Source organism: Aspergillus japonicus (genome assembly GCF_003184785.1).
Source record: "Aspergillus japonicus CBS 114.51 unplaced genomic scaffold BO86scaffold_12, whole genome shotgun sequence".
NCBI lineage: Eukaryota > Fungi > Ascomycota > Eurotiomycetes > Eurotiales > Aspergillaceae > Aspergillus > Aspergillus japonicus.
This window is the reverse complement of record NW_020291649.1, coordinates 362,400-384,722: the sequence shown is the minus strand read 5'-3', so window position 1 is coordinate 384,722 and position 22,323 is coordinate 362,400. Positions and strand designations below refer to the sequence as shown.

The 22,323-nt window shown below is 52.9% G+C and overlaps 9 protein-coding genes across 9 annotated transcripts; 3 read left to right on the top strand and 6 right to left on the bottom strand.

Annotated features, from left to right (window-relative positions):
* Nucleotides 1-564: 564 nt before the first annotated feature.
* On the bottom strand, nt 565-1,908 carry BO86DRAFT_425918 (uncharacterized protein; the record flags this gene model as incomplete). Its single annotated transcript, XM_025675501.1, has 3 exons — nt 1,571-1,908; nt 904-1,277; nt 565-673 (listed from the first exon to the last, which is right to left on the bottom strand). Exons 1-3 carry the CDS (start codon nt 1,697-1,699, stop codon nt 565-567), a joined length of 612 nt encoding a protein of 203 aa, XP_025529683.1. The 5' UTR covers nt 1,700-1,908.
* A 207-nt stretch (nt 1,909-2,115) lies between these two features.
* BO86DRAFT_387633 (NADP-dependent isocitrate dehydrogenase) lies at nt 2,116-4,991 on the bottom strand. The gene is made up of 8 exons (XM_025671641.1): nt 4,706-4,991; nt 4,243-4,625; nt 3,957-4,003; nt 3,772-3,805; nt 3,569-3,707; nt 3,468-3,504; nt 2,915-3,411; nt 2,116-2,858 (listed from the first exon to the last, which is right to left on the bottom strand). Exons 2-8 carry the CDS (start codon nt 4,558-4,560, stop codon nt 2,434-2,436), a joined length of 1,497 nt encoding a protein of 498 aa, XP_025529682.1. The 5' UTR covers nt 4,561-4,625; nt 4,706-4,991; the 3' UTR covers nt 2,116-2,433.
* A 1,084-nt stretch (nt 4,992-6,075) lies between these two features.
* Nucleotides 6,076-9,158, bottom strand: BO86DRAFT_308595 (C-1-tetrahydrofolate synthase; the record flags this gene model as incomplete). The annotated part of the gene is made up of 5 exons (XM_025667784.1): nt 6,076-6,184; nt 6,244-8,771; nt 8,835-8,872; nt 8,942-8,962; nt 9,035-9,158. 5 exons carry the CDS (start codon nt 9,156-9,158, stop codon nt 6,076-6,078), a joined length of 2,820 nt encoding a protein of 939 aa, XP_025529681.1.
* Nucleotides 9,159-10,205: 1,047 nt separating this feature from the next.
* tif34 (translation initiation factor eIF3 subunit i) lies at nt 10,206-11,529 on the top strand (the record flags this gene model as incomplete). Its single annotated transcript, XM_025674341.1, has 4 exons — nt 10,206-10,232; nt 10,362-10,868; nt 10,948-11,064; nt 11,135-11,529. The coding sequence occupies 4 exons, from the start codon at nt 10,206-10,208 to the stop codon at nt 11,492-11,494; spliced, it is 1,011 nt and encodes a 336-aa protein (XP_025529680.1). The 3' UTR covers nt 11,495-11,529.
* Nucleotides 11,530-12,284: 755 nt separating this feature from the next.
* Nucleotides 12,285-12,854, bottom strand: mbf1 (multiprotein-bridging factor 1; the record flags this gene model as incomplete). The annotated part of the gene is made up of 2 exons (XM_025667777.1): nt 12,285-12,593; nt 12,699-12,854. 2 exons carry the CDS (start codon nt 12,852-12,854, stop codon nt 12,285-12,287), a joined length of 465 nt encoding a protein of 154 aa, XP_025529679.1.
* Nucleotides 12,855-13,839: 985 nt separating this feature from the next.
* On the bottom strand, nt 13,840-14,316 carry BO86DRAFT_387628 (uncharacterized protein). The gene has a single exon (XM_025671640.1). The coding sequence runs from the start codon at nt 14,220-14,222 to the stop codon at nt 13,941-13,943; it is 282 nt and encodes a 93-aa protein (XP_025529678.1). The 5' UTR covers nt 14,223-14,316; the 3' UTR covers nt 13,840-13,940.
* Nucleotides 14,317-14,656: 340 nt separating this feature from the next.
* On the top strand, nt 14,657-15,997 carry BO86DRAFT_387626 (SH3 domain-containing protein). The gene is made up of 4 exons (XM_025671639.1): nt 14,657-14,827; nt 14,920-15,340; nt 15,394-15,615; nt 15,702-15,997. Exons 1-4 carry the CDS (start codon nt 14,765-14,767, stop codon nt 15,755-15,757), a joined length of 762 nt encoding a protein of 253 aa, XP_025529677.1. The 5' UTR covers nt 14,657-14,764; the 3' UTR covers nt 15,758-15,997.
* Nucleotides 15,998-16,515: 518 nt separating this feature from the next.
* On the bottom strand, nt 16,516-17,192 carry BO86DRAFT_377651 (uncharacterized protein; the record flags this gene model as incomplete). Its single annotated transcript, XM_025670593.1, has 2 exons — nt 16,516-16,533; nt 16,701-17,192. The coding sequence occupies 2 exons, from the start codon at nt 17,190-17,192 to the stop codon at nt 16,516-16,518; spliced, it is 510 nt and encodes a 169-aa protein (XP_025529676.1).
* Nucleotides 17,193-20,872: 3,680 nt separating this feature from the next.
* Nucleotides 20,873-22,224, top strand: BO86DRAFT_377650 (AIM24 family protein; the record flags this gene model as incomplete). The annotated part of the gene is made up of 5 exons (XM_025670592.1): nt 20,873-20,924; nt 20,986-21,003; nt 21,051-21,464; nt 21,533-21,882; nt 22,006-22,224. 5 exons carry the CDS (start codon nt 20,873-20,875, stop codon nt 22,222-22,224), a joined length of 1,053 nt encoding a protein of 350 aa, XP_025529675.1.
* Nucleotides 22,225-22,323: the final 99 nt, after the last annotated feature.

Genomic DNA, 22,323 nt, shown 5'->3' with positions numbered 1-22,323 from the left:
GTCAGAACGACGGCTCTAGCTGATCCAATGCACATCTACCGTAAAGCACCTAAGGCTTTTGTTCCACTTCCACTATCCAACCCCGAACCCCAACATTAGAGACATAAGTCTAGACCTCACCACTCACGTCCACTCGCAGCACATTGACCAAACCACCCCCCAACTCCACCAGAACAAAAGGTATCATCGAAAGAAACCAAACTCCATTCCACAACAACTCCCCCAAAAGACCAACGACACATCACACCCCAATCACCGGATCACGCCCATCGAACCGCACGGACTTGCGCCGCTCCTCCGCCGCGAACGAATCCCACCGCAGCTCCTGCACGACCTGGATCCCATGCGTCGCGTCCACGGCCTGCGGATGCTGCGGATCCCCCAGACTCAGACTCTCCATCGAGAACGTGCCCGCGACACTGGTGACGTAGCTCGTGCTGGACGGCGCGAAGGGGTTGCCGTGCCCGTGCCCGGGCCCGTGCCCGTGGCTGAGGATGCTGACGCCGCCGCTGGGGCGGGAGGGTTTCTCGCGCGGGTGGTAGGAGCGCGCGGCGCGGGAGGGCATCAGGCGCGGGAAGAAGCGGATGATGAAGGGGCGCAGCGGCGGCAGGCAGGCGCAGATGATGGCGACGTTGCATTCGATGAAGGACCATGTGGCGGCGAGGCCGTTGCCCTCTTTTCCACAGAAGTTAGTGGCTTCAAAACTTCCGTCACGTAGTAGGCAATCTGATTCTTGAAGAACGAGACAGAGAAGGCAGCACTACTATACCTGTAAAGTCCGCTGAACGAATGAGTTTGACGATCGTCGTGAGCCGGATGACGCTCATCGCGCATACACTATGACTAGGTATTAGTGGTTGTGACAAACCAATAGAGAAAGTGGTAGGTAAGGGCCAGACGAACAAAAATCCCAGGGCGAAGATCAGGATCAGTGCGATCTTCTGCCGTTTGGCGATCTGCAGCTTGGCCAGCACGGGCATCGGCAAGATGACCAGAAGCAAGTCGGTCGAGATCTGGAATCCGGCGTTCAGGCACCATACGACGTCCTCCGGGAGACAGGTCCGAGGCAGCGACGTGTCCCAGAAGGACCGGACCGGGATGCAGAAGAGAATCGCACTGAACACCATCCACATCCCCGTGGCAATCACAAAGAATAAGGTGACGGCCAGAATGATCTGGTAGTACTTCGTGGGGAAGAGACGTTTGTAGAGGAATATCAACGACAGTTTGGTCAGAGTCAAACTGAGGTTGTAGAGCGGAATCGTGATGTACAGAGCCTATGTAGCCATGCCAGTTAGATTGCGTCCATGAAGTTGATACCCAATTGTTGGGTTCACGCGTGTGGGTGTGGGTTACCCTGAGTTGATTGCGTATAGTGTTTGGACTGAGGAATTCCTGGTTCTCGGCTAAGCCATTGCGGACCTCTGCATCAATATTAGTATCTGATCTTCCAGTGAAACAGCCGATGGCACAGCCTGTACCAATCATCAAGAAAGCGAAGAACCCGATGTCTACCGCCTGTGCTTCACATTAGCTCAGATATCTGGTGCAAGATGCCACAGGGACGAACCAGCGAAAGAACGATCAGCAGGTCATCCAGGCCAGGCGTTCGAACCATATGCAATCGCGTGTACAGACGCAGCGCGACCACCAAGCACGCCAAGGAGAGGAAGGTGACCGCAATGGGCACAGCATACATGGTGTCGCCTGATGATCGCGATCACTGCGAGTGCCAGCATAGAGTCTCCTTGTTGTCTCCTGTGGCAGTCGGTGCGTTGTCGTGCGTTGGATGTAGCCGTGTGTGGCCGTGTGGGAATAGGTACAGTAGTTGAAGAAGCCAAGATTGAAACATTTTAACGGTGGCGAGCTCCCACAGTAACGCGGGGAGAATGTGCATGTAACAACCATATTCACTTGCGTCAAGGGCAGCGGGGAAGCTCAAAAAAGTGCAGTGAATAGTAGCTCATTCCGCTTGATGTTACCCATGGTTCGGCGGGCGGTCTTCGCCGGAATCGCCCAGTCCGGCCGAATTGATTCTTTTGAGTTGGTAGCTGCAACTTACTAAGAAGCTTCTGTTTGCTCAAAGATAAGAGCGGAGCAACGTGGAACAACCAATTGTCAGCAGGCATATTCCATTATTTGTTTGGCATGTACATAATTTTTCATCATCACACATGGGAAGTGTAGGAACAACGCGGAGACAGAGCTTATACAAAGGTCCAGGAAAAATTCCAGTTAGAAAGATGCTATACATCTTGACCTTGCATTCGGGTCAGGGGGCTTGTGCAATTGCCCCTTCCTTCCCAGCCCAGAACTGTACAATGTGGTCACCATGGTATGTCGTCCTTCAATCCAAAAAAAAACTAGAAAATCACAAACCAGCCTTATGAGCCGCACGCTAAGCAATATTCAAAAATGCAACAAGGAAATGATTTACAGGCGAGCCTTGAGGCTGGACTCGAGGCGGCGCTCAACGGCAGCCATGTACTCGCGGGTGGTGACCCAGGCCTCACGCTCCTTGCGGCCACAGGCCAGAGCCAAGTCCTTGGTCATGATACCCTCCTCGTTGACAACGTCAATGCAAGCCTTCTCAAGCGCCTCAGCGAAGGCCACAACATCGGGGGTCTCGTCGACCTTGCCACGCTGGATCAGACCACGGGTCCAGGCGAAGATAGAGGCAATGGGGTTGGTGGAGGTCTCACGGCCCTTCTGGTGCTCGCGGTAGTGACGAGTCACGGTACCGTGGGCAGCCTCGGACTCGAAAGCCTCACCGGTAGGGGTGGCCAGAGTGGAGGTCATCAGACCGAGGGAGCCGAAGCCCTGAGCGACAATGTCAGACTGAACATCACCGTCGTAGTCTGGAGAGCTGATTAGTACATGTAACGTCCGTCGAATTGAAATCCGAAGAACTCACTCTTGAGGGCCATGACGAAGCCACCCTCGCTCTTGATCATCTGGGCGACCATGTCGTCAATGAGACGGTGCTCGTACCAGATCTTCTTGGCCTCGAAGTCCTTCTGGTAGGTAGCCTCGTAGATCTCCTGGAAGATGTCCTTGAAGCGACCATCGTACTTCTTCAGGATGGTGTTCTTGGTGCTCATGTACAGAGGAAGACCCTTGAGCAGGGCCATCTGGAAACTGGCATGGGCGAATCCGCGGATGGACTCATCAGTGTTGTACTGAGTCTGGGCAATGCCACCACCCTGGAAGTCGTAGACGTTGATGGTCTCAGCCTCACCGCCGGCAGGGGTGTAGACGAGCTCGAGCTTTCCGGGGCCGGGAATGACGCGGTCGGTGGCACGGTACTGGTCACCGAAAGCGTGGCGGCCAATGATGATGGGCTTGGTCCATCCGGGGACAAGACGGGGGATGGCGGGGATGATGATGGGCTCACGGAAGACGGTACCGCCGCTGAGGAAGGGTTAGTACGAGATCAGGAATGGGCCTGTTTGTGACTAAGAACTTACAGGATGTTACGGATGGTGCCGTTGGGGGACAGCCACACTGCAGGACAAGGTTCGTTAGCGAGACCAGTTCCGAAGTCCCAAGTGGTACAATCACAACATACTCTTCTTCAGCTTGAACTCCTCAACACGGGCCTCATCGGGAGTGATGGTAGCGCACTTGACACCAACACCATACTTCTTGATGGCCTCAGCGGCCTCGACGGTGACCTTGTCGTCGGTCTGATCACGGTACTCAAGACCCTGCAAGAAGTGTCAGTCGCCGGTGACCGGTTATAGCAGGGCTGAGTCGGGTGAAAGCGCTTACAAGATCGTAGTACTTGAGGTCGATGTCAAGGTAACTAGACACACATGTCTCAATTGGACTGTCTCATACTTCCGGATCGGAACGAATTGGCACTTACGGCAGGATCAACTATAGAAGCGGGTCCTAGTTAGCATGCAGTTCCGGGAGATCACGGGTAAGAGCATTGCCCCGGAGGGCCCAGCCGAGGCAGACTCACCTTCTCTCTGATCTCCTTCCAGATGATACGGGTCATCTAGGAACACTATTAGCACATGTCAAGAAACATACAATCCAGAACTCTTCAGAGCTCTGAATTGTCGGAGAGATTGGTCCTTGGCCGCAGGGGAGAATGCAGCCGCGGCTATGCTGCCCCGCGTTTTCAGGTGCGCCTTGTCGTCATGGCGCGCCTGTCTCCGACGCAGAGGCACCACAGCTGACTATAAAGCTTTGCAATGATCCCCATGCCAGTCCTACCAGACCGGAACAACATACCTCATCACCGTCGAGCTCTACGACGGGGTTCTTGACCTTGATCTTGGTGAATTCGGTAGCCATGGTGCGGGATTGAGTCAAATTGATGGAGGAAAGACCGGACCAGCGGGGAGAAGCAGTAGTAGAGACACGGGGAGAGACAGATGCGATAGATCTAAGAGAGCGGGCAGAGGCAAGAGAGGAAGAAGGAGAAGAAGTAGGAGAAGAAAAGGAAGAGGTAGAAGAAAGTAAGCGACGAGGGGCCGACAGAGGAGGGGCAGCGACGGCGGCGGCGATGGGACGGCGCGCCAAAGCGGAAGTGAATCGGATAGACGACATCGCAGTTAATTGTTCCGAATATCTGGGGAGGAAAGGGGGGGGGAAAGAGGGAGGAACCGGGGAAACTGCCCACACGGATTAGCAATTCGGTAACGGTAGGAGGCACAATTGGAGGAAACTAGGGTAAAGGAATTCGCGAGAGTACCCGAGGGATAAGGATAGTTGAGGAAGAGTAGGGAGGAATAGAGCTCGGATGGAAGGAGGGCGGTGGTGGGCAGTGGGAACTTCGGAAGCTGCCGTTAAGCCGGAGCTTCTTCTTCTTCTGCACTGGCAACTTGCTGTGCAAGTAAACTTGCTTCTGCACTGCACTTACCAAGGTCACTGGCTCACTGATCTCACTGAATATCTACTACGGAGCAGAACGGAGGCTGAACCCGGCAAATGGTTTGAAGGATATCCCAAGAAATGGAAGAGAGAAGAACAGGATGGTCAGGAGGGGATTTAAGAAAAGAGTGCGATGGCACAGGCAAACCAACAGCTCTTATCCCAGCAGGAAAAACCCTTTTGCCCTTCCCCGGCATCTGGTGACTGTGACTGTTCAGTCATTCGTTTCTCCATTATTTCCCTTTCCGCCCACCGTTGATTACCTTCCCTGGCTATCGCCGAAGCCGGACTCTGGGCAAACTTCCCCGGAAGAAAGAGAGAGGGAGGGACTCAGAGAGGGAGAGGGTATGAGTCGTCGCATCATATGCGCTTCATGGGTCTCGGCAATACTACCATGATTTTCCACCTCTCCCTAACCTAATCTGTTTCCTGCTTCTACTGCTTGACAGACAGGAGAAGAAGTGTCTGATTCGAGCTACTTAGTACTCGCTCATATCCTCTCCCTTGTTGAAGGAGACTTACAAGGGTACTATTGAGATCCCGTTACATCTTTCAATCGACAACTAGAACCCCAATGTACAGTACGGTTATCCTCTTCCGCCCAGCCGATCTTAACCGCTTGCTTTTTTCCCGCGGTTACTCATCTAGCCAGTCTTCCCCCCCCTCCCTACAACGGAGAAATCTCCGCCCGGGTCTTTAACCACCGAAATCGCTGCTTAGCCGGACTTGGCCTGCCACTCCCCGGCTCAAAGCTGATTCATCCATCCCTCACCCGCCTCCGGATTCGGTAGTATTCATACGTGCTCCAGGCTCGGCTAGATGCTACCCGGACAAGATCATCTTCAGAGCCGCAGTAGAAATGACACCTCTCCACTTGGTCCGATTCTACGAATATGATAATATAATGATCTCGTACTTTAAGTGCTTCATATCCACATTCACATCCATTCTATTATGTTGAAGATGGCGTAGTATATTCTCTAGCCTTCTAGCTGAGGGACGTCGGCCCTGATGAATGAGCCACGCTTTTGATGTTGAAATAATAGATCCCTCCAATGCTCCTGCGCCCGTCGTAGGTGTAAATTTATCATCCAAAATCATGAATATCAAGAAGATAACAGAAAAAGAAATCTATACAGAGACCGCAATTCCGATCCTGAAGTGGGTCTATCGCTCATTCCAACGTTCCGTCTAGAAGAGACCGTCAATCTCCCCAGTCTCGGGATCGATATCCACATTCAAGTAGCCAGGGGCTGTCGGCAGACCCGGGATGGTCTGAATGTCTGCTGCAAGGGCATACCTAAAAATCACTCAGTGGGTGGCCCACATAACCGCGCAACTAAACAGAGGGGAACTTACAGATATCCACCACCAACCGCCAATCGAACGTCACGAATGGGGACGGTGAAGCCAGTCGGGGCACCCTTGAGAGCTGGGTCGTGACTGAGCGAGTACTGCGTCTTCGCAATGCAAATGGGGAGGTTGCCAAACCCTTGGGCAGTGTACGTGTCGACCTTCTTCTGAGCCAGCTCGCTGAACTCGACCTTCTCCGCGCCATACATAGCCTTACCGATCCGCTCGATCCGCTCCTGGATGGTGCCGTCCAAGTCATAAAGGAGCTTGAAGTCCTTGGGCTTAGAGCTAGACGCGAGGACGCTCTTGGCGAGATCCACCGCACCGGCTCCGCCCTCAGCCCAGTGGTTGGCGGGGACCGCGTCCTCCGCTCCTGCCGCAATGGCCTCTTCGCGAATGACAGCAATCTCGGCCTCCGTGTCGGTCTCAAAGCGGTTGATCGCAACCACGATGGGCACACCGTACTGACGGGCGTTCTCAATGTGCTTCTTCAAGTTGATGCAACCCTTGCGCAAGATATCAACGTTCTCAGTGCGGTAAACCTCAGGCAAAGCAGCGCCAGGGGTGATCTCAGGGCCGCCACCGTGAACCTTCAAGGCACGAACGGTAGCCACAATGACCACGGTGTCGGGGGACAGACCGGAGGACCGGCACTTGATGTTGAAGAAGCGCTCACCGCCCATCGTGAAATCGAAGCCAGCCTCGGTGACGACGAAGCCAGTGCGAGCATCATGGTCCTCATCCGGCTCGGTACCCGCAAGCTTCAAGGCCAATTTATCGGCGATGACAGAGCTGGCGCCAATGCTGATGTTGGCAAAGGGGCCGGCGTGAACCAGGACAGGGGTTCCCTCCAAGCTCTGCATAAGGTTGGGCTTGATGGCGTCCTTCATAAGAGCTGCGAGAGCTCCACCTGCACCAATGTCGTCGCAAGTGACGGGGTCGCCGTTGCGCGAGGTGGCAACGACCATACGTCCCAGTCTTTCACGCATGTCTTCGAGACTGTTGCTCAGCGCAAGAATCGCCATACACTCACTGGCAACTGAGATGTCGAAACCAGTTTCGCGTGTAAGACCACGCTCAGTGGGAGCCTGCCCAATGGTGATTCCGCGCAAATGACGGTCGTTGACATCCAGAACACGGCGCCAGGTGATAGTCTCAGGGTCGATATCAAGGCGAGCAAAGCGGTGGATCTCTTCCTCGGTGAGTTCGTCCGGGTTGGTCTTGGTGATACCCAACTTCTTAAGTCTCCGGTACATTATGGGCTGGAACTCGCGCTTGCCCTTCTTGGCAGGTACCAGGCGCTTGTAGAGGGCGCCGTCCTTCTGGGTGGCCTCATGAAACATACGAGTTTCGATAGCGGCAGCAAGAAGATTGTTAGCGGCAGTGATAGCGTGGATATCGCCAGTCAAGTGCAGGTTGAACTCATCCATCGGGATAACCTGACTGTAACCTCCGCCAGCAGCTCCACCCTTGATCCCGAATGTAGGGCCCTGGCTGGGCTGTCGCACGTTGGCGAACACAATGCGGTTCAAGTGGGCACCAAGAGCCTGGGACAGACCCAGGGTGGTAGTCGACTTACCCTCACCTAGAGGAGTGGGGGTGATACCGCAAACCAGAATGTACCGACCATCGCGACGGTGAGACAGGCGGTCCAGAACGGAGAGACTGACCTTGGCCTTAGTGTGACCGTAGGGTTCGAGCTCATGGGGAGCAATGCCAATCTCCTCGGCGAGCTGAGTGATCTGTTTAGGATACTGCGCACGAGAAATGGCGATGTCGGAGGGCACAGGACTGGCCAACTTGATGGGAAGGGGAGTAATGTGTCTATCCTTCTGCTTCTCGAAATAGGCCTTAGCCCCAGTCACCACGTTCTCCAGCAGCATGGCCACAGTCATGGGTCCAACACCACCGGGGACGGGAGTTATCTGAGAGGCAACCTGGACAGCGGACTCATAATCGACATCTCCAACAAGTCGCTGACCGGACTTGCGAGTAGCATCGGCCTTGTAGTTGATACCAACATCGATGACGACGGCGCCGGGCTTGAGCCACTCTCCCTTGACAAATTCAGTCTGTCCAATGGCGGCAACAACAATATCGGCAGTCTTCACAATTCTAGCGATATCGGGGGTCTTCGAGTGGCACAGGGTGACGGTCGCATCAGCGTTTTTCAGCAAGTAGCTGACAGGGCTTCCAACAATATCACTGCGACCAAGGACCACAGCTTCCTTACCAGCAGGGTCGATACCGCTCTCCTGCAGAAGCTTCATGACAGCCTTCGGCGTGCAGGGGAGGAAGAGAGGCCGGCCACCTCGCTTGGCCAGTTCTCCAATGTTGATAGCACCAAATCCGTCGACATCCTTCTCGTCCGCGACAGCGGAAGTAATAGTGTGCTCGGACAAGTGCTTGGGGAGGGGCAGTTGGACCAGAATACCGTGTACCGAGGGGTCATTGTTGGCTTTGGTGATCTCTTGCAGAACTTCAGGCTGTGTAACAGATTCGGGGAAATTGATGATCTTGCATAGGATGTTTGTCTGGTACGAGGTGTTCCGTTAGCATAAGGATAAGTTGAGTCGTAGGAGCAGGGTAGCATATACCTCCTCGGCAGCCTTCAACTTCATGCGCACATAAGTGCCTGAGGCTATGCGTTAGCGTCCGCGACTCTCCACCACTAATCCAAGATAATAAAAAAGAGAAAACCTACTGGAATCCGATCGGTTGCCCACTGGAAGATTTCAAGCCAGGTCAGTACTCGAGTGATCACGGTGCGGAGAGATTATGAGGGGCTATGACGCACCCTGGAAGATAACCAGACTAGGCTTGAACCTGGGGTTGGATTCCTGGATCTGGCGGATTTCAGTCTTGAGTCCCTCGCGAATGTTCTTGGCAATCTGGGTGCCATCAATCTTGGTAGCTGCCATGGCTGCTGGTCGGGTGCTCGAGAAGGTACGTCGGGAAGAGGAGGAGGAGGGGGTGGAGACGAGCCTCGGGAAACCTAGCACGGCGCGATGAGCAGACGAGGAGGCACAGCGAAGATAAGACCTAGCCCCGCGTCTAGAGAAGAGCAGTCGTGGATAGAGGGATGGTAGGGGGGGGGAATGAAGCTGAATCGGAAAAAGAGTATAAGAGCGCTCAGCGTTGACAACAGTAGCAGCACAGCGGGGTAAACTCGCCGAAGCCGAACGGGCGGGGGGAAACGGCATTGGGTGACTGGGCTGGGTTCGAGTCACAGCTCTCGGCCACTGCAGCTTTCCTCGGCCAGCTCAGATGCAGATAGGGAAAAGGTTGAACACCACCGATAAACTCCTGGAATAATCGAATCAGGCAGCCCAAGACTCCGTAGAATGCCTAAAAAATCAAAGACTGTGATGAAGCAGGCTCTAAACTGCCAGTCAAGCAAAGCAACTATTCTAAGAAAATCCTTTTCCCAACACAATCCACCCTCGAGTTTGCTGTCTCGACACGACACTCTTTGCTCTGTTCTTTCTGCCTTTGTTTTCCATGGGAAAGTTTCCCCGATGAATGCCGCCGGAGCCTCAGGCTGACGCTAGAGTGACAATGAGGTTTCTTCCTTAGGCTTAGTGCACGTAGTCTAGACCAGGAGGGGTATGGGCTGTCTTTGATCACGTGATATTTGAGCTAAGCCCAATTCGAAAGCGGCTCTCAGGGCTGCGCACCTCACGTGAGAGAGTAGTCAGCAATACCGGAACTACTGATCTCCCGGTACGGTCAGCGTGTGACAAAACAGGCTCAATCAGGCAACTCTTGGCGCGCGAGCCCGGACTGTGCGATGAAATTCAAACTAGTCCTGACGACGCCGACGAAGTGAGCCCGCCAGCACCCCGCAAGGATTTCCGCCTCATCACGCAGGTATTATACGACTCCCGGTCACAGACGCCCTCAGCTGTGATCCATCGCTCTTTTTCTACCGTCGCCTTTCCCCAGATTCATCGCGTGGTCGGCCCAAGATGAGGCCTATTTTGCTCGCGGGCCATGTGCGTTTTGCCATCCTCCTCCCTCCCAGCTCGAAGACTCTTATCTGTCGCCTGCAAAAACACTTGACCTTGCCGATCATGAAAAAGGATGGGGAATATGGTAGTCGCTGACATTTTTCACTCTTGCAGGAACGTGCCCTGACTCAGATCAAGTTCAACAGCGATGGCGATCTTCTGTTCTCCGTGTCGAAGGATAAAATTGTGTGCGCTTGGTGGTCGGCCAACGGCGAGAGACTCGGTACCTACAACGGACACCAGGGTGCCATCTGGACGGTCGATGTGAGCCCCAACACGGTTCTCCTGGCGACGGGCTCGGCAGACAACACCGTGCGACTATGGAACGTCAAGACCGGCGAGTGCGTGAAGGTGTGGGATTTCCCTACGGCCGTGAAGCGGGTCGAGTTCAGCCCCGACGGAAGCAGACTTTTGGCCGTGACGGAGAAGCGTATGGGTTTCTTGGGTACCATCGCCGTCCTCGATATCAGCTACGGCGAGAACTTGGAGGACCAGGCCGATGAGCCCAGCTTGCGGATCACCTGCACGGAGAGCAAGGCTACCGTTGCGGGCTGGAGTTATCTCGGCAAGTACATCATTGCTGGTCACGAAGACGGCAGTGTCAGCCAGTACGACGAGAAGGTGCGCAGACAGACTCTTGAAAATTCCCTGGCAACAAATCGGGGCAAATGAGTTGCTAACACGGCATGGGGGAACACAGACCGGTGAGCAGCTGGAGAACGTCCAGGCCCACGAGTTCGACCACCAGATCAACGACATCCAATTCTCTCAAGACCGCACCCACTTCATCACCGCCTCCAAGGACAAGTCTGCCAAGGTAAGTGTCCTTTTGCCCTATCCATTTTCTCCCCATGACACGTGCAAGCTTGTTAACACGCGGTTGCCAGCTCATCTCCTCTCGCAACCTCGCCATCCTCAAGACCTACCCCGCCGATACTCCCTTGAACAGCGCCACGATCACGCCCAAGAAGGATTACGTTATTCTGGGTGGTGGTCAGGCCGCCATGGATGTCACCACCACCTCCGCCCGCCAGGGTAAATTCGAGGCTCGCTTCTACCACAAGGTCTTCGAGGACGAGATCGGCCGTGTCAGAGGTCACTTCGGTCCCCTCAACACCGTCGACGTCCACCCCGCCGGTACTGCCTACGCGTCCGGAGGAGAGGACGGTTACGTTCGTGTGCATCACTTCGACAAGCCTTACTTCGACTTCATGTACGAGGTCGAGCGGGAGCAGCTGCGGAAGTAGAGAAGAGGAGACGGAGAGGCGATTTTGACGTTCGGAATGCATCTTTTTTAAAACCAGTTACGCATCCTTTGTATGTGTCATGAGGCGAAGTTTCATCTTTTCTTTCACTATACTCCCCCAAAAGTAGAAAGGCAAGACCCGGTACGGCGGCGGGTACGAGAAAAGACCTCGAGGCGATTCAGGGCATGAGTTATATTTCATTTGTTCCATGATACATTCGGAGTTGGTACCATTTCCTATTTCTGGTCGCTATTGTGTGTCCTAATAAAAAGAACCCTTATTTGCTTTACTGTTTTGTCACACCCCTATGATTCCAACTTCGCTTCCTCATAATCTTTCTTGTCTTGCTCATGAACATATCATTTGAATTTCCGAGGTCGATTTGCTAGGCAACATTTTTCTATCGCGCCCGAAAAAATGCATAAAACCAGGAAGTATCAATATCCACCAGGCGGAATCACAGGTTTTGTATGATTCGGAAAAGTCTTTGTTCTGGATGACAAAATAAAAACGGACTCCGTCTTGAATACCGGGCCAGCGCTCTTCTGACCAGCAGATAAACAAAGGAGAAAAAATGGGTAAAAAAAAATCATGAGATCTCATTGGAGAAGAAAAAGGTGCGTTAGACGTGACATCCGAAGAAAAAGTGCGAAATTGATGGAGGAAACCCGAGACGATTCGAAGCGAAAAGAAAAGGCCGATTAAGGAGAGAGAAGATGAAATTGAATCAAAGAAACTTCATGCAAAACTTCCCCGGAAGAAAAAGTCGCGGGCTCACCCCCGAGTCAATTTACTTTTTCTTGGGGAACTTCTCTGCTCCGATGTCCGAGCCTCGCAGCTTGACGTTGAGGACGCGCTCCATGGCACTCAGGACCTTCTGGTCGGGAGCAGCGCTGCCGCGCTCGAAGTCTTGGATGACGGTGACGGTGGTGTTGCACTTGGTGGCGAGTTCCTTCTGAGTCATCTTGTAGCCCTCGTCGGTACGGCGCTTCTTGATGGCATCGGCGACCTGGTGGCCGACGGTCTTGGGCTTGACAATGTCGTCGCTGCGGTCGACCTTGGTCAAGTGCTGGCCCTCAGGGGCACCGGAGCGTCCGGCCTAAATACATTCACCGAGTCAGAACAGGTTGCCCCTCCTTTCAAAGTTTTTGGTCTGGGTGGCGGTTGGCTGCCCAGTGCAGCGAGAGCAGAGAGAAGAACTTACAGCGTTACCAGTGGCGTACTTCTTCTCAGTTCCAATAACGAGACCCTGGCGCTGAGCGGCGTTCAGAGCACTCTTGCCCTTGACGACGGTCTCGCGGATGGCAGGGCCACCACGGTTCTTGCTTCCAATGCGCGTAACGGAGTCCCAGTCGCTCATTTTGAATATGTGTGTAGAAACTTTGGTGAGAATTGGGTTGTTGAGAGGATGGCGTTGAGCGTGCGTTCGGTGGAGAGGAGCAGGTGGCGGTAGAGAAAGATCGCGTGAGATGTGTTGTAAGGAGGGATGTTGGAGACCCGCCGAATTTATATCGCCGCCACGGAAGCTTCTCGAGCCCTTGGGATGGCGGAGTCAGAGGGGCGCTGGGCGCTAATCTCAATTCGGTTTAATCGCTGCTGACATCATGTGCCATCAAGGCTATTAACTCCGTCGTACATCGAGGCAGTGTGCATACTCGAACTATAGCCAGGTTGCGACTGTGAGTCAGTATGAGTCTTGCTCGCTTATTTGCCGTGTATTCCAGGTCCGGCTTCGTTTATATCATCCTAGGGCAATGTATTATGGTTTGATCGATACACAGGTTACGATTGAATTGTCAGCAGTTAACGCTTTGGGGTTCCATGAGGGACAACTGCATGTCAATTCCAACACATTGGCTTGTAAATTGAGTTCTGGTTTGTTGGGCCTGTAGTCTAATCTAGCGGTTATCTTCTGTACACCTGTGCCGCTTGTTCTGGCTCAGTTGATGGTTCAGATGTTGTTTCGGAGCATCACACCTTTCTACTCGCATATATATACTTCCCGCGTTCAGGTCTATTTTCAATGATTTTCACTATAAGTGAGTCGGAGAAAGGCTATCTTACGTAGAAAAGCACGAACTTCAGATGGAATCGTTCAGGTGTTTTGAAGCCCTTTAGGCCCAATCTCTATCGGGATAGCTCGAGCTGCCAGCACTCAGTCGATTACGAGTCGCTCCGTGGCTGTCGAAGACAGAGGTGCAGATGTTGTGCGCAACCTTTGCAGCGTTATACGGTATAATTAGAGAGAGGAGGGTTGGCGAGAATCCAAGAGTCAATGCACGGATGACTGTAGCTGTAGCTCTTGACACTGAGGATTCCACTTAGCTAGTATGTCTCCATATGGCTTGCAGTGTAGATTTGAGCAAGTCGACAGGGAGTAATGCGAGAATTCGCTCTTTGCTTTACTCTGCTTAGATAGTGATAGATAGCTCTGCCTGATATGTGCTCAGATAGCCAAGACAGTTCCTTGCTGAATCATACCTATGCTGATTTGAGCATAGTCTAGATCACTTGAATCATGGTACAAGTACTTGCTTATGCATAACAGGCTAGTGCCTTGATATGCAACACGGAGCGATTGAGGACTTGATACACTTGTGGAGCAAAGATTGTACGTATCTCGACAGATCAATTGAAACAGGATGAAGTTCCAAGAATAGCACATCTGAGGTGTGGCCAAGAGAAAAAGCGAGACACTGCTTCTCCCAAGTAACGGGTTGAGGAGCATGTCGGCCTGAACCTTGGCAGATGTCGGCTCTGGTCATTTCTTTCGAAGAGCAGCATCATATTGAATGAGCCCCAGGCCATAAGTGGGACTGCCGAGCACTACCTAAAGTTTGCCCCTTTCCAGCATCAAGCGACCAACCTCAAGGACCAGGTAGGTCTTGCAATACTGAAAATATAGACGGATAATAATGGTGCCTGGAATGACAAGACAAGCTAAATGTCGCGGGGCCAATCAACAACCGAAAGGGCTGAGGCCACCCCCTCTGAACGAGTGGGAGCCACTGGGTGAAAGCGGCCTCAGGTACCAAATCTGAGTAAGAAGAGGAGGGACCAACTGGAGACTGCGGCCAATGCATCCGTTATTCAGTCACTCCATTATCGTTTCGTCTGTTATTATTTGCCTCTCATCTTCAACATCCATCTTCCTGTCCACTCTTTTTTATTCCAGCGCTTGTTCTGCCTTTCGAATCGAGTCACATTCTTGATTGTTTAGTCCTGGTTTATTGTCATTAAATCACTCGAATCCGCTTCAGATAGCCTGTCATGGCATCCCAAGGCGATCTGTTCTCGGCCGTGACCAACCGGTCGCTCCGCAACGTCCGATCGGTTAGTTTGAATCTCCTCACCTGTTTGAACACCCTGCAGTCAAAATATAACCGGCATGGTACTGGGATTACTGACTCAAGAACTGTCTGTAGGAGCTTGAATTTCTAGCCGACTCCTCAGTCATCACTCGTGCACAACTCTCCTCGATCTTATCGCAACTCCCGAAAGAGAACGAGCGCAGTAGATCTTCGGTGCCCCCTCAGCAACCGCCAGTCCAGCAGCCGCAGCCAGTGGCGCCGCTGCCCATCCAGACACAACCGTCTCCTGCTCCCTATTCTCCCCCCGTCAACCAATTTGCCAATGCCTCGTTGAACGAGAAGGCGACATACCAAGCCCAGCCTCCGCCGCAGCCGTACGCCAACCCGGCCGTCCCGCCGCCTCCTGCTTATCCCCAGGCCCCGCCCGTGCTGTCTATCGCCTCGGCTCTGTATGCATACACCCCGACGGACCCCGGTGACTTGGCTCTGCAGCCGCGTGACCGTGTCCATGTTTTGGAGCACATGAACGCCGATTGTAAGGACTCTATATATCCCCGTCAATGGCGAAATTTCTAACAACTGATGTAGGGTGGCGTGGTCGTAACGAGCGCACCAACCTCGAGGGTATCTTCCCTCGCAGCTATGTCGACGTGATTGAAGAGAAGGCTGTCTCGTCTCCCCCGCCCACCAACTATGGAAACATGCCTCTGGAAGTGAGCCAAAGTGGCTCTACGCCTGATGGGGACCCCGCCAAGAAGGGCAAATTCGAGGAACACGGCAAGAAGTTTGGCAAGAAACTGGGTAACGCCGGTAAGTTTTGTCAAGGGAAAGCAGTTTTGATGCTTCTCTATCATTCTATACTCTCCTAATCCTTGGTTGCTGACGATACACTCTAGCTGTCTTCGGTGCTGGTGCGACCATTGGTTCAAACATCGTGAACAGCATCTTTTAATATTTGTTTGTCGAAGTTGGTAATTTTAGGAAAGGGCCTGAGAGAGTTTGTGGATCACCCTTGCGTGCTCTTTGCTGTTTAATCCAGTATTTTCATGGAATTGGCGTTGGTGGTTGTTTTTCTAATCCCTATCATTATACTTCGTGTGAACTTCTTGATTCGCATGCGCTCTAGTGAGACCCATTCAGAATAGCAAATAAGAGGTTCTGGAGTTCTGGATATACCCAGTATATGATCAAACAGAGAAGTTACATAACTGGACACCGTAGCTGAAGGCCCAAGAAGGATATCCCATCTTCCATGAATTGAACATCTTGTCCCCTTCTGTTAGCGTCAAGCAGTCTCAGAGTTCAAAGCTCTCAGGTGAAGACATATGCATTGCACGCGTCCGAAGAGCAATGAAAAGTACAGGAAAGGTTTACAAGAGAAGAAGGGTGGATACTCGCCGACATACCGAGAGACATCGAGTCAACTTGAACAGAAATTAGTCTCCCGCCCCGGATATCATGGCCTATGGGCTGCTGGGAACAGCCGCCAGCTTGTTAGACTACATTAGTTCGCGCTTCAGCCTCTCCTGACGGGGCTATGGACATAGCGCCTACAGGACTGGGATAGCCACACGTGGTTCCTATATCTTGAACCTATGTCTGCAACATGAGAAGCAAATTCCAGTCCGAAATTATTTTAATCGCGTACAGTGTCAGAAGCTGCTCTAGGCGATTGATTCGCATTTTCCTCAGCCATGTCATGGCAGTTGATCATATTTGCATTGCTCGCTATAACACCCAGCGTTCTAGCCACCGGGTGGGATGATTTCACAGACGATCTAGCAACAGACCTGGTGCGTATGAAGATGCCCTCCACCATGGCAACCGTATAAGTAACAGTCTCTATCCAGGCGCCGTTGATCTCCCTCTTCGGCGATCGATTGAGCAAACAATACCTCTCCGAGTCGATCAGCATCCTGGACAGCTTCATCTTCGCGGTCTCTCCACTGGGCATCCTCACGGCCGTGATCGCCGTCATCCGCGTCTGCGGGAACGCATCCCTGAAAGCCTTTGTGGGCAGGGCGCAGGAAGGGCCCGGCGAAGCAGAGAACGAACTCCTCTCCTGTGTCTCGGAGAGCACAGCCGAGCTCTTCAACGATGGAGGCGTGTCCAGAGTCCTTGGACGACCTCGAGTTCTCGAAGTGGTGGTGTGGGAGGAAGTAGACCCCCAGACCCAGCACCGCGTGCGCAGGATCGGGACCCTGCATGACGCGCTCCAGACGGGCGCCTGGGTGGCCGGGAAAGGCCGTCGGATTCTCGATGAGAAGGAATACCTTGCGGAGCTTGACATCGCGAATCTGTCCTTGAACAAGGGGATCGCAAGAAGAAGCCAGGGCTGGTTTTACGCGGCGGCCGCTCTGGGATTTGTGTTGCAAGTCGGTAAGCATGACGGTTTTCGATTCGATCAGCAACATTGAAGAAGGAGGTAGTGTTGCTAATGACATGCTCCAGGCGTGCTTATCTACTCTGCTATAACCGTGTTCCTGTTCCCGGATCAATTCGAAAAGGATGGGAATCAAGTCGTCGGTTATGCTTTCCCACTTTTCTTCATGGGGTCTATGCTACTTAGTATCGGGATGTTCTTTTGCGCTTTCATCATCGAACGCTCCTCCACGAAGTGCTATATCCGACCCACGACGCCGAGCAAGATCTACTGGTTGCAGCCGGGAGACCAAGATGTGGGAGACCAGGTGTTTGGTGCTTTCCTGGCTGTCAACGAAGGGCCGGGGGCGGAGGCCACCCAAGACATCATGTATATCAAATCGGTCCGAAGCTCTCAGAATCATGGGAAGGAACCACTGCTGGTGTTCACGGTGATTACGACTATAGTTGGCTTCGTGACTCAGTTTGTTGGCTTCCGTGGACTACATGCCTCGGTCATCCTCGCACAGGTGGGATCGACGTTCTTGATGTCGATCGTGAGGGCCTCTCTCCGGACGAAAAGGACCGGGCCAGAAGAGAACCGGTTTTCGAACCGTGAGAGACAACTGGTCTCGCACAAGAAGCAAGAGCTGGATTTCTTCGCGTTTCACCTCGAGAACATCCAAGCATTTGAGTTGGTGGCTAATCCAACAGCTGCGCTCCAGTCACATTCGTCTACACACCAGCCATCTGGTACACAAAGCCCAGCACGGATCAATGGTCCGGGTATCAGAGCTATCCAGACACGAACGCGACTAGCTCAACTCACATCTGAAGGGAGTCATGAGAGCATGGATTGGGATGATCTCCCTATCAGAAAAGTAGCTCGCAGCCTGGCAAAGACGATCACGGAGACAATGAACTTGTTTTCAGATTGGAAGCATATCAGCGAGGACATGCATAGCTTTGACCTCCTGATCCAGTCTCAAGCACCTGGTAGAAATTCTCACTCGAACTACGAAACATACTCTGTCGAGCTCAAAAGATCGGAGGACACCTTACAATGGCAGGTTGATGTGACAGTCCTCGAAGCGGTGCTGGGCCTATGGACATGGTCACTCATCAAAGCCGATAACAGATGGCTCAGGACCAAGGTCGTCCGTGCTGTAGGACTGAACGAGTCGGAGGCTTCGAAAGAGGAAACAGATCTAATGTTCCATAAATGGATTCACCGCCATACCGAGGCACATATGGTGCCTTCCAAGACTATCGCCTTTCACAATCGGCTATTTGGAATTTCTCCCGAGAAAGAAACCACCAGCAAGGATATACTGGTGGTGCAAACCAACAATAGAGTGGAGACCATGGCCGCTCAGGATGTATATATACGGTTCCTCCAAAGTGCCTTGCGAGATGTCACGGATCTCGGGGGTAGAGTAGAGGTGCGCGAAGGGTCACAGAATAAGTTTATTACATTCAGCGACCGCGTTGATCTGCTTGTGACGTGCTTCGAAGAGGCCGGGCTGGGATCGAGGGAGGACGCCTTGTTGTGCGTTATTCCAACTCTCAAGCTATTGCTGCCAGAGCTTGCTGCGGACTCAGACAGCGTTAGAACGAAGATCGAGCGATTGTTATCGGACGCAGATTGGAAAGGGGCCTTTTCTGTTGCGCGCTGGCTGTGTGAGCGTTGCGAAGGAGAGGAGCTCGAGCGTTGCGTTTTCGAGCTCGGCTATCTCTGTCAACGTGCCATAAGCCACAGTGACGTTGTAGTTCGAGAGGTGGGTCTGGATGAAGTGCGATCACTCCTCCAGTTTGACGCGAGGGCTAAGTTTTATGGAGGCCTCAGCCGGCGCTTGAATTGGATGAATTCCACCGACCATCAAGCATGGTGGTCACGATTCTCACATCAACTTGGCTGGATCGTGTGGCACATACTCAAGAACAAAGCCTCAAATCACTCAACGATCTCATCTATGGAGGCCTTTGGTGCATCTAGTGAGCTCATTCCCCCGGCGAATCTCCAGGGAAGCACGCCGCCTACCGTGCCAAATTGCACTCAGCAAGATGCAGGTCAAGCCCCCATTGATCCGGCGGACTTCACGAGAGATAGACACAGCCTTGCCCAGGAGACAATACTAGGATGGCTTACGCACGGTATGGACATCATTTTCGAGAGACAAGTGCCTGGCGAGGAAGACGGGCTATGCCTCAAATGGGCATACCAAAATTCACAGAATGCTCTCGCTCATTGGATTCTCATCAAATGGACTGAGGTCGGCCGAGAATATGGGGCCTTGATGCAGAAGGCGTTTGTGTTTGCAGCGGAGTGCAACGCGGACTTTGCTATCAAATCGCTGATACGGCAGGGCGCTGATATCAACACTCGCGAGTTTGAAGGCTACTCACCACTCATAGAAGTTGTTGGATCTGCAAGCATGGAAGCGACCCGGGCACTGCTTCTTAACGGTGCAGATGCGAATCTAAGCTCAAAGTCGAACAAGATGATACCATTGTCGATGGCTGTCATTCGAGGTGATTATCTGTTGACTGAACTACTTCTCGACTTTGGCGCGAGTCCTGATGCCAAAGATGACCTGGGCTTCAGCGCATTGCACACAGCTGTGCGCCACAACCAGCTGAGTATCACAGAATTGCTTTTGGACAAAGGCAGAGGAGATATTGAAACCGTTTGCGTAGACGGCAGGACTCCTCTAATCTACGCAGCGGCAGACAACCATGAAGGAATGGTCGAGTTGCTGCTGGCCCATGGTGCTAATACTAATGCACAAGATGATTCTGGCTCTACACCTCTGATGACAGCAATCTGGTACAATGCAAGCGAGAGAGTTGTTCGCCTGCTACTTGGCAAGAAGCCTAATCTACACCAGAAGGATGACAACGGCATGACGGTACTCGATCATGCCCGGGACAAAGGCTGTCCAGCCTTGCTGTCGCTCCTAGAAAAAGAGACCAGGGAAGACCAGAATAGTGGAAAATAGATATAGAGCGGCATGGGCGACAACTGGACACATGGTGTGGCTACATTAGTGGCTTCCTCCTAGATGAATGTGCATCCGAGCGGGGGTGCGGTACACTACACCACCCCATCTCTCTTCAATCCAAGCCATAAATACGAATCCTTCTTATTTCTGGGTTTCATCAATTGAGTGGGCATGGACTCCTCCCGACGCGCCCAAACATCGGCCAATAACATGCGCCAGGTCTCCATGCCACCCCCAGTTCAACCACACAGGCTGTCAGATACGTTCTCTAAGCGCCGACAGAAGATCACCATGCAGTAGTGTCGCTTGGTCCGGCCTCGGGGGCCTCGTCGCTACATACCTCCCCATAAATCTCTGGTCTGAAGCCGAGTTACTTAAAAGATGGCTTTACCTCTCATTCTTCGTCGACCTTTCGCAATGCGACCTTTCCTATTTTCCCTAATGCCCTAATGATCCCATAGTTGTTTCTCTGGCAGAGCAACTCATTGACCTATTCATTGCCGCAGCCGGAGGCCTAATATTGATATTCAGTTATATACCCCGCTCACCATCGAGTCTCGAGCAGCTCATATTCTGTGGAGATAGATCTGTCTTGGTAAGTTCAGCGCGTCTTCTCCTTTATCATGTGGTTTGACCCTCCATCAATAACTCTTGCTGAGAATTGCATCGTAGGTATTCTACAATCGGTCTAAGAGGCGAGAACCATGTCTGAGCAATTCGCATATCCACCCCCGCCTAGCCAAGGCTCCTTCGTTTGTACGTGTGTCCTACAGCACCTCAAACTTTCCTGACTATGCAACTAATCAACGTCAACTAGATCCCTCCAATGCACCCAGTACGCTACCCAACTCATTAGTTGAGCATTTCCTAACTCATTCATAGCAACCTACTCCCCGCCCCAGGCTTCCCTAGGCTATCCACCTCCAAATTTCAGCTTCCCTCCGCCTCCCCAGCAGCCGGCGCCTGGGCATGGCGACAACAAACCTCCCACGCCACCTATGAACGAGAAAGCCGCCTATGCTGCCGAAATTACTGGGGCATATGGCCCCAATGCAGCCAGTCGAAGCTCCTCGGATGGACCTCCGTCCGGAACAATCCTCACAAGAGCTCATACGGACATGTCACTTGGCAGCAAGCCGGGTCCGTTAGCATCTGCTAACTTCATCGGTGCCTCGTCCACTAACATGGACGATGTGGGAACCTTCAATGGTGGCAGCTACCGGATCAGCCACCGGGACACCAACAGTCTCCTGACCATCCAGCTAGCGGTGGGATGTCCATTGCAGGCCCGGCCAGGTCTGTCAGCCTGATCCTCTGCCTGGATGCTTCAAAATGGAAAGCTAACAGACCAATCTACCGTCCAGGTGTCATGATCGCAATGTCTCCCTCAATCTCTCTTAGGGGCTCCCTCTCCTTCGGCTGGATGAAAGCCCTCGCAGGCGGCCAGATTGCACGATCGACATATACCGGGCCCGGCGAGCTTCTGCTCGCGCCGTCCGTCCTGGGTGATATTACCGCGCTACGGATCGACGGCCAACAAGAGTGGACAGTCGGACGGGATGCGTTCCTCGCTTCGACGAGTGGTGTCAAAACCGAGTACAAAACCCAGGGCATCATGAAGGGCGTGTTCTCCGGCGAGGGGTTCTTCGTCTACAGAATATTCGGCGCCGGCATCCTTTGGATGCAAAGCTTCGGCGCCATTGTGAAGAAAGAGGTATGTCTGTTCATTAACTTCTGGCTCTCCTTCCCTTCCCTACCCCAGCCTCTCTTTTTTTCTCCCTCCCTCTCTCTCCTTCCCTCGCAGTCAAACCTCTAACCCGCAATGCTCTTTTCTCAGCTCGCCGAGGACGAAATCTACTTCGTGAACAACGGCCATCTGGTAGCATGGAACTGCAAATACAAAATTGAGCGGGTCGCCTCCGGCGGCATCATCTCCAACTGGAGTGCCGGAGAGGGGCTGGCTTGTCGGTTCACCGGCCCTGGATCGGTATACATGCAGACCCGCAATGTGTCTTCGTTCCTCGCACATATCAGTGGGGGTAAATCCAGCAGCTGAAGCATACGTTGCACGTTGGATCGAGTGGCTAGCGTTGTGTTGTTTTCAATTCCCCTGCCTCGTGTCTCTTTTTCTCACTTGTTATATACCTTCTTTTGC

Coding starts and splice junctions, on each gene's coding strand:
- BO86DRAFT_387633 (XM_025671641.1), bottom strand. CDS start 4,560: ATGTCGTCTATCCGATTCACTTCCGCTTTGGCGCGCCGTCCCATCGCC. Junction 3,806..3,956: donor AGAGAGAAGGTGAGTCTGCC/TCGGCTGGGCCC, acceptor ATGTGTGTCTAG/TTACCTTGACATCGACCTCA. Junction 3,412..3,467: donor GGCACCATCCGTAACATCCT/GTAAGTTCTTAG, acceptor ACCCTTCCTCAG/CGGCGGTACCGTCTTCCGTG.
- BO86DRAFT_387628 (XM_025671640.1), bottom strand. CDS start 14,222: ATGCTCCTCAACCCGTTACTTGGGAGAAGCAGTGTCTCGCTTTTTCTC.
- BO86DRAFT_387626 (XM_025671639.1), top strand. CDS start 14,765: ATGGCATCCCAAGGCGATCTGTTCTCGGCCGTGACCAACCGGTCGCTC. Junction 15,341..15,393: donor GGAGCACATGAACGCCGATT/GTAAGGACTCTA, acceptor CAACTGATGTAG/GGTGGCGTGGTCGTAACGAG. Junction 15,616..15,701: donor CAAGAAACTGGGTAACGCCG/GTAAGTTTTGTC, acceptor GATACACTCTAG/CTGTCTTCGGTGCTGGTGCG.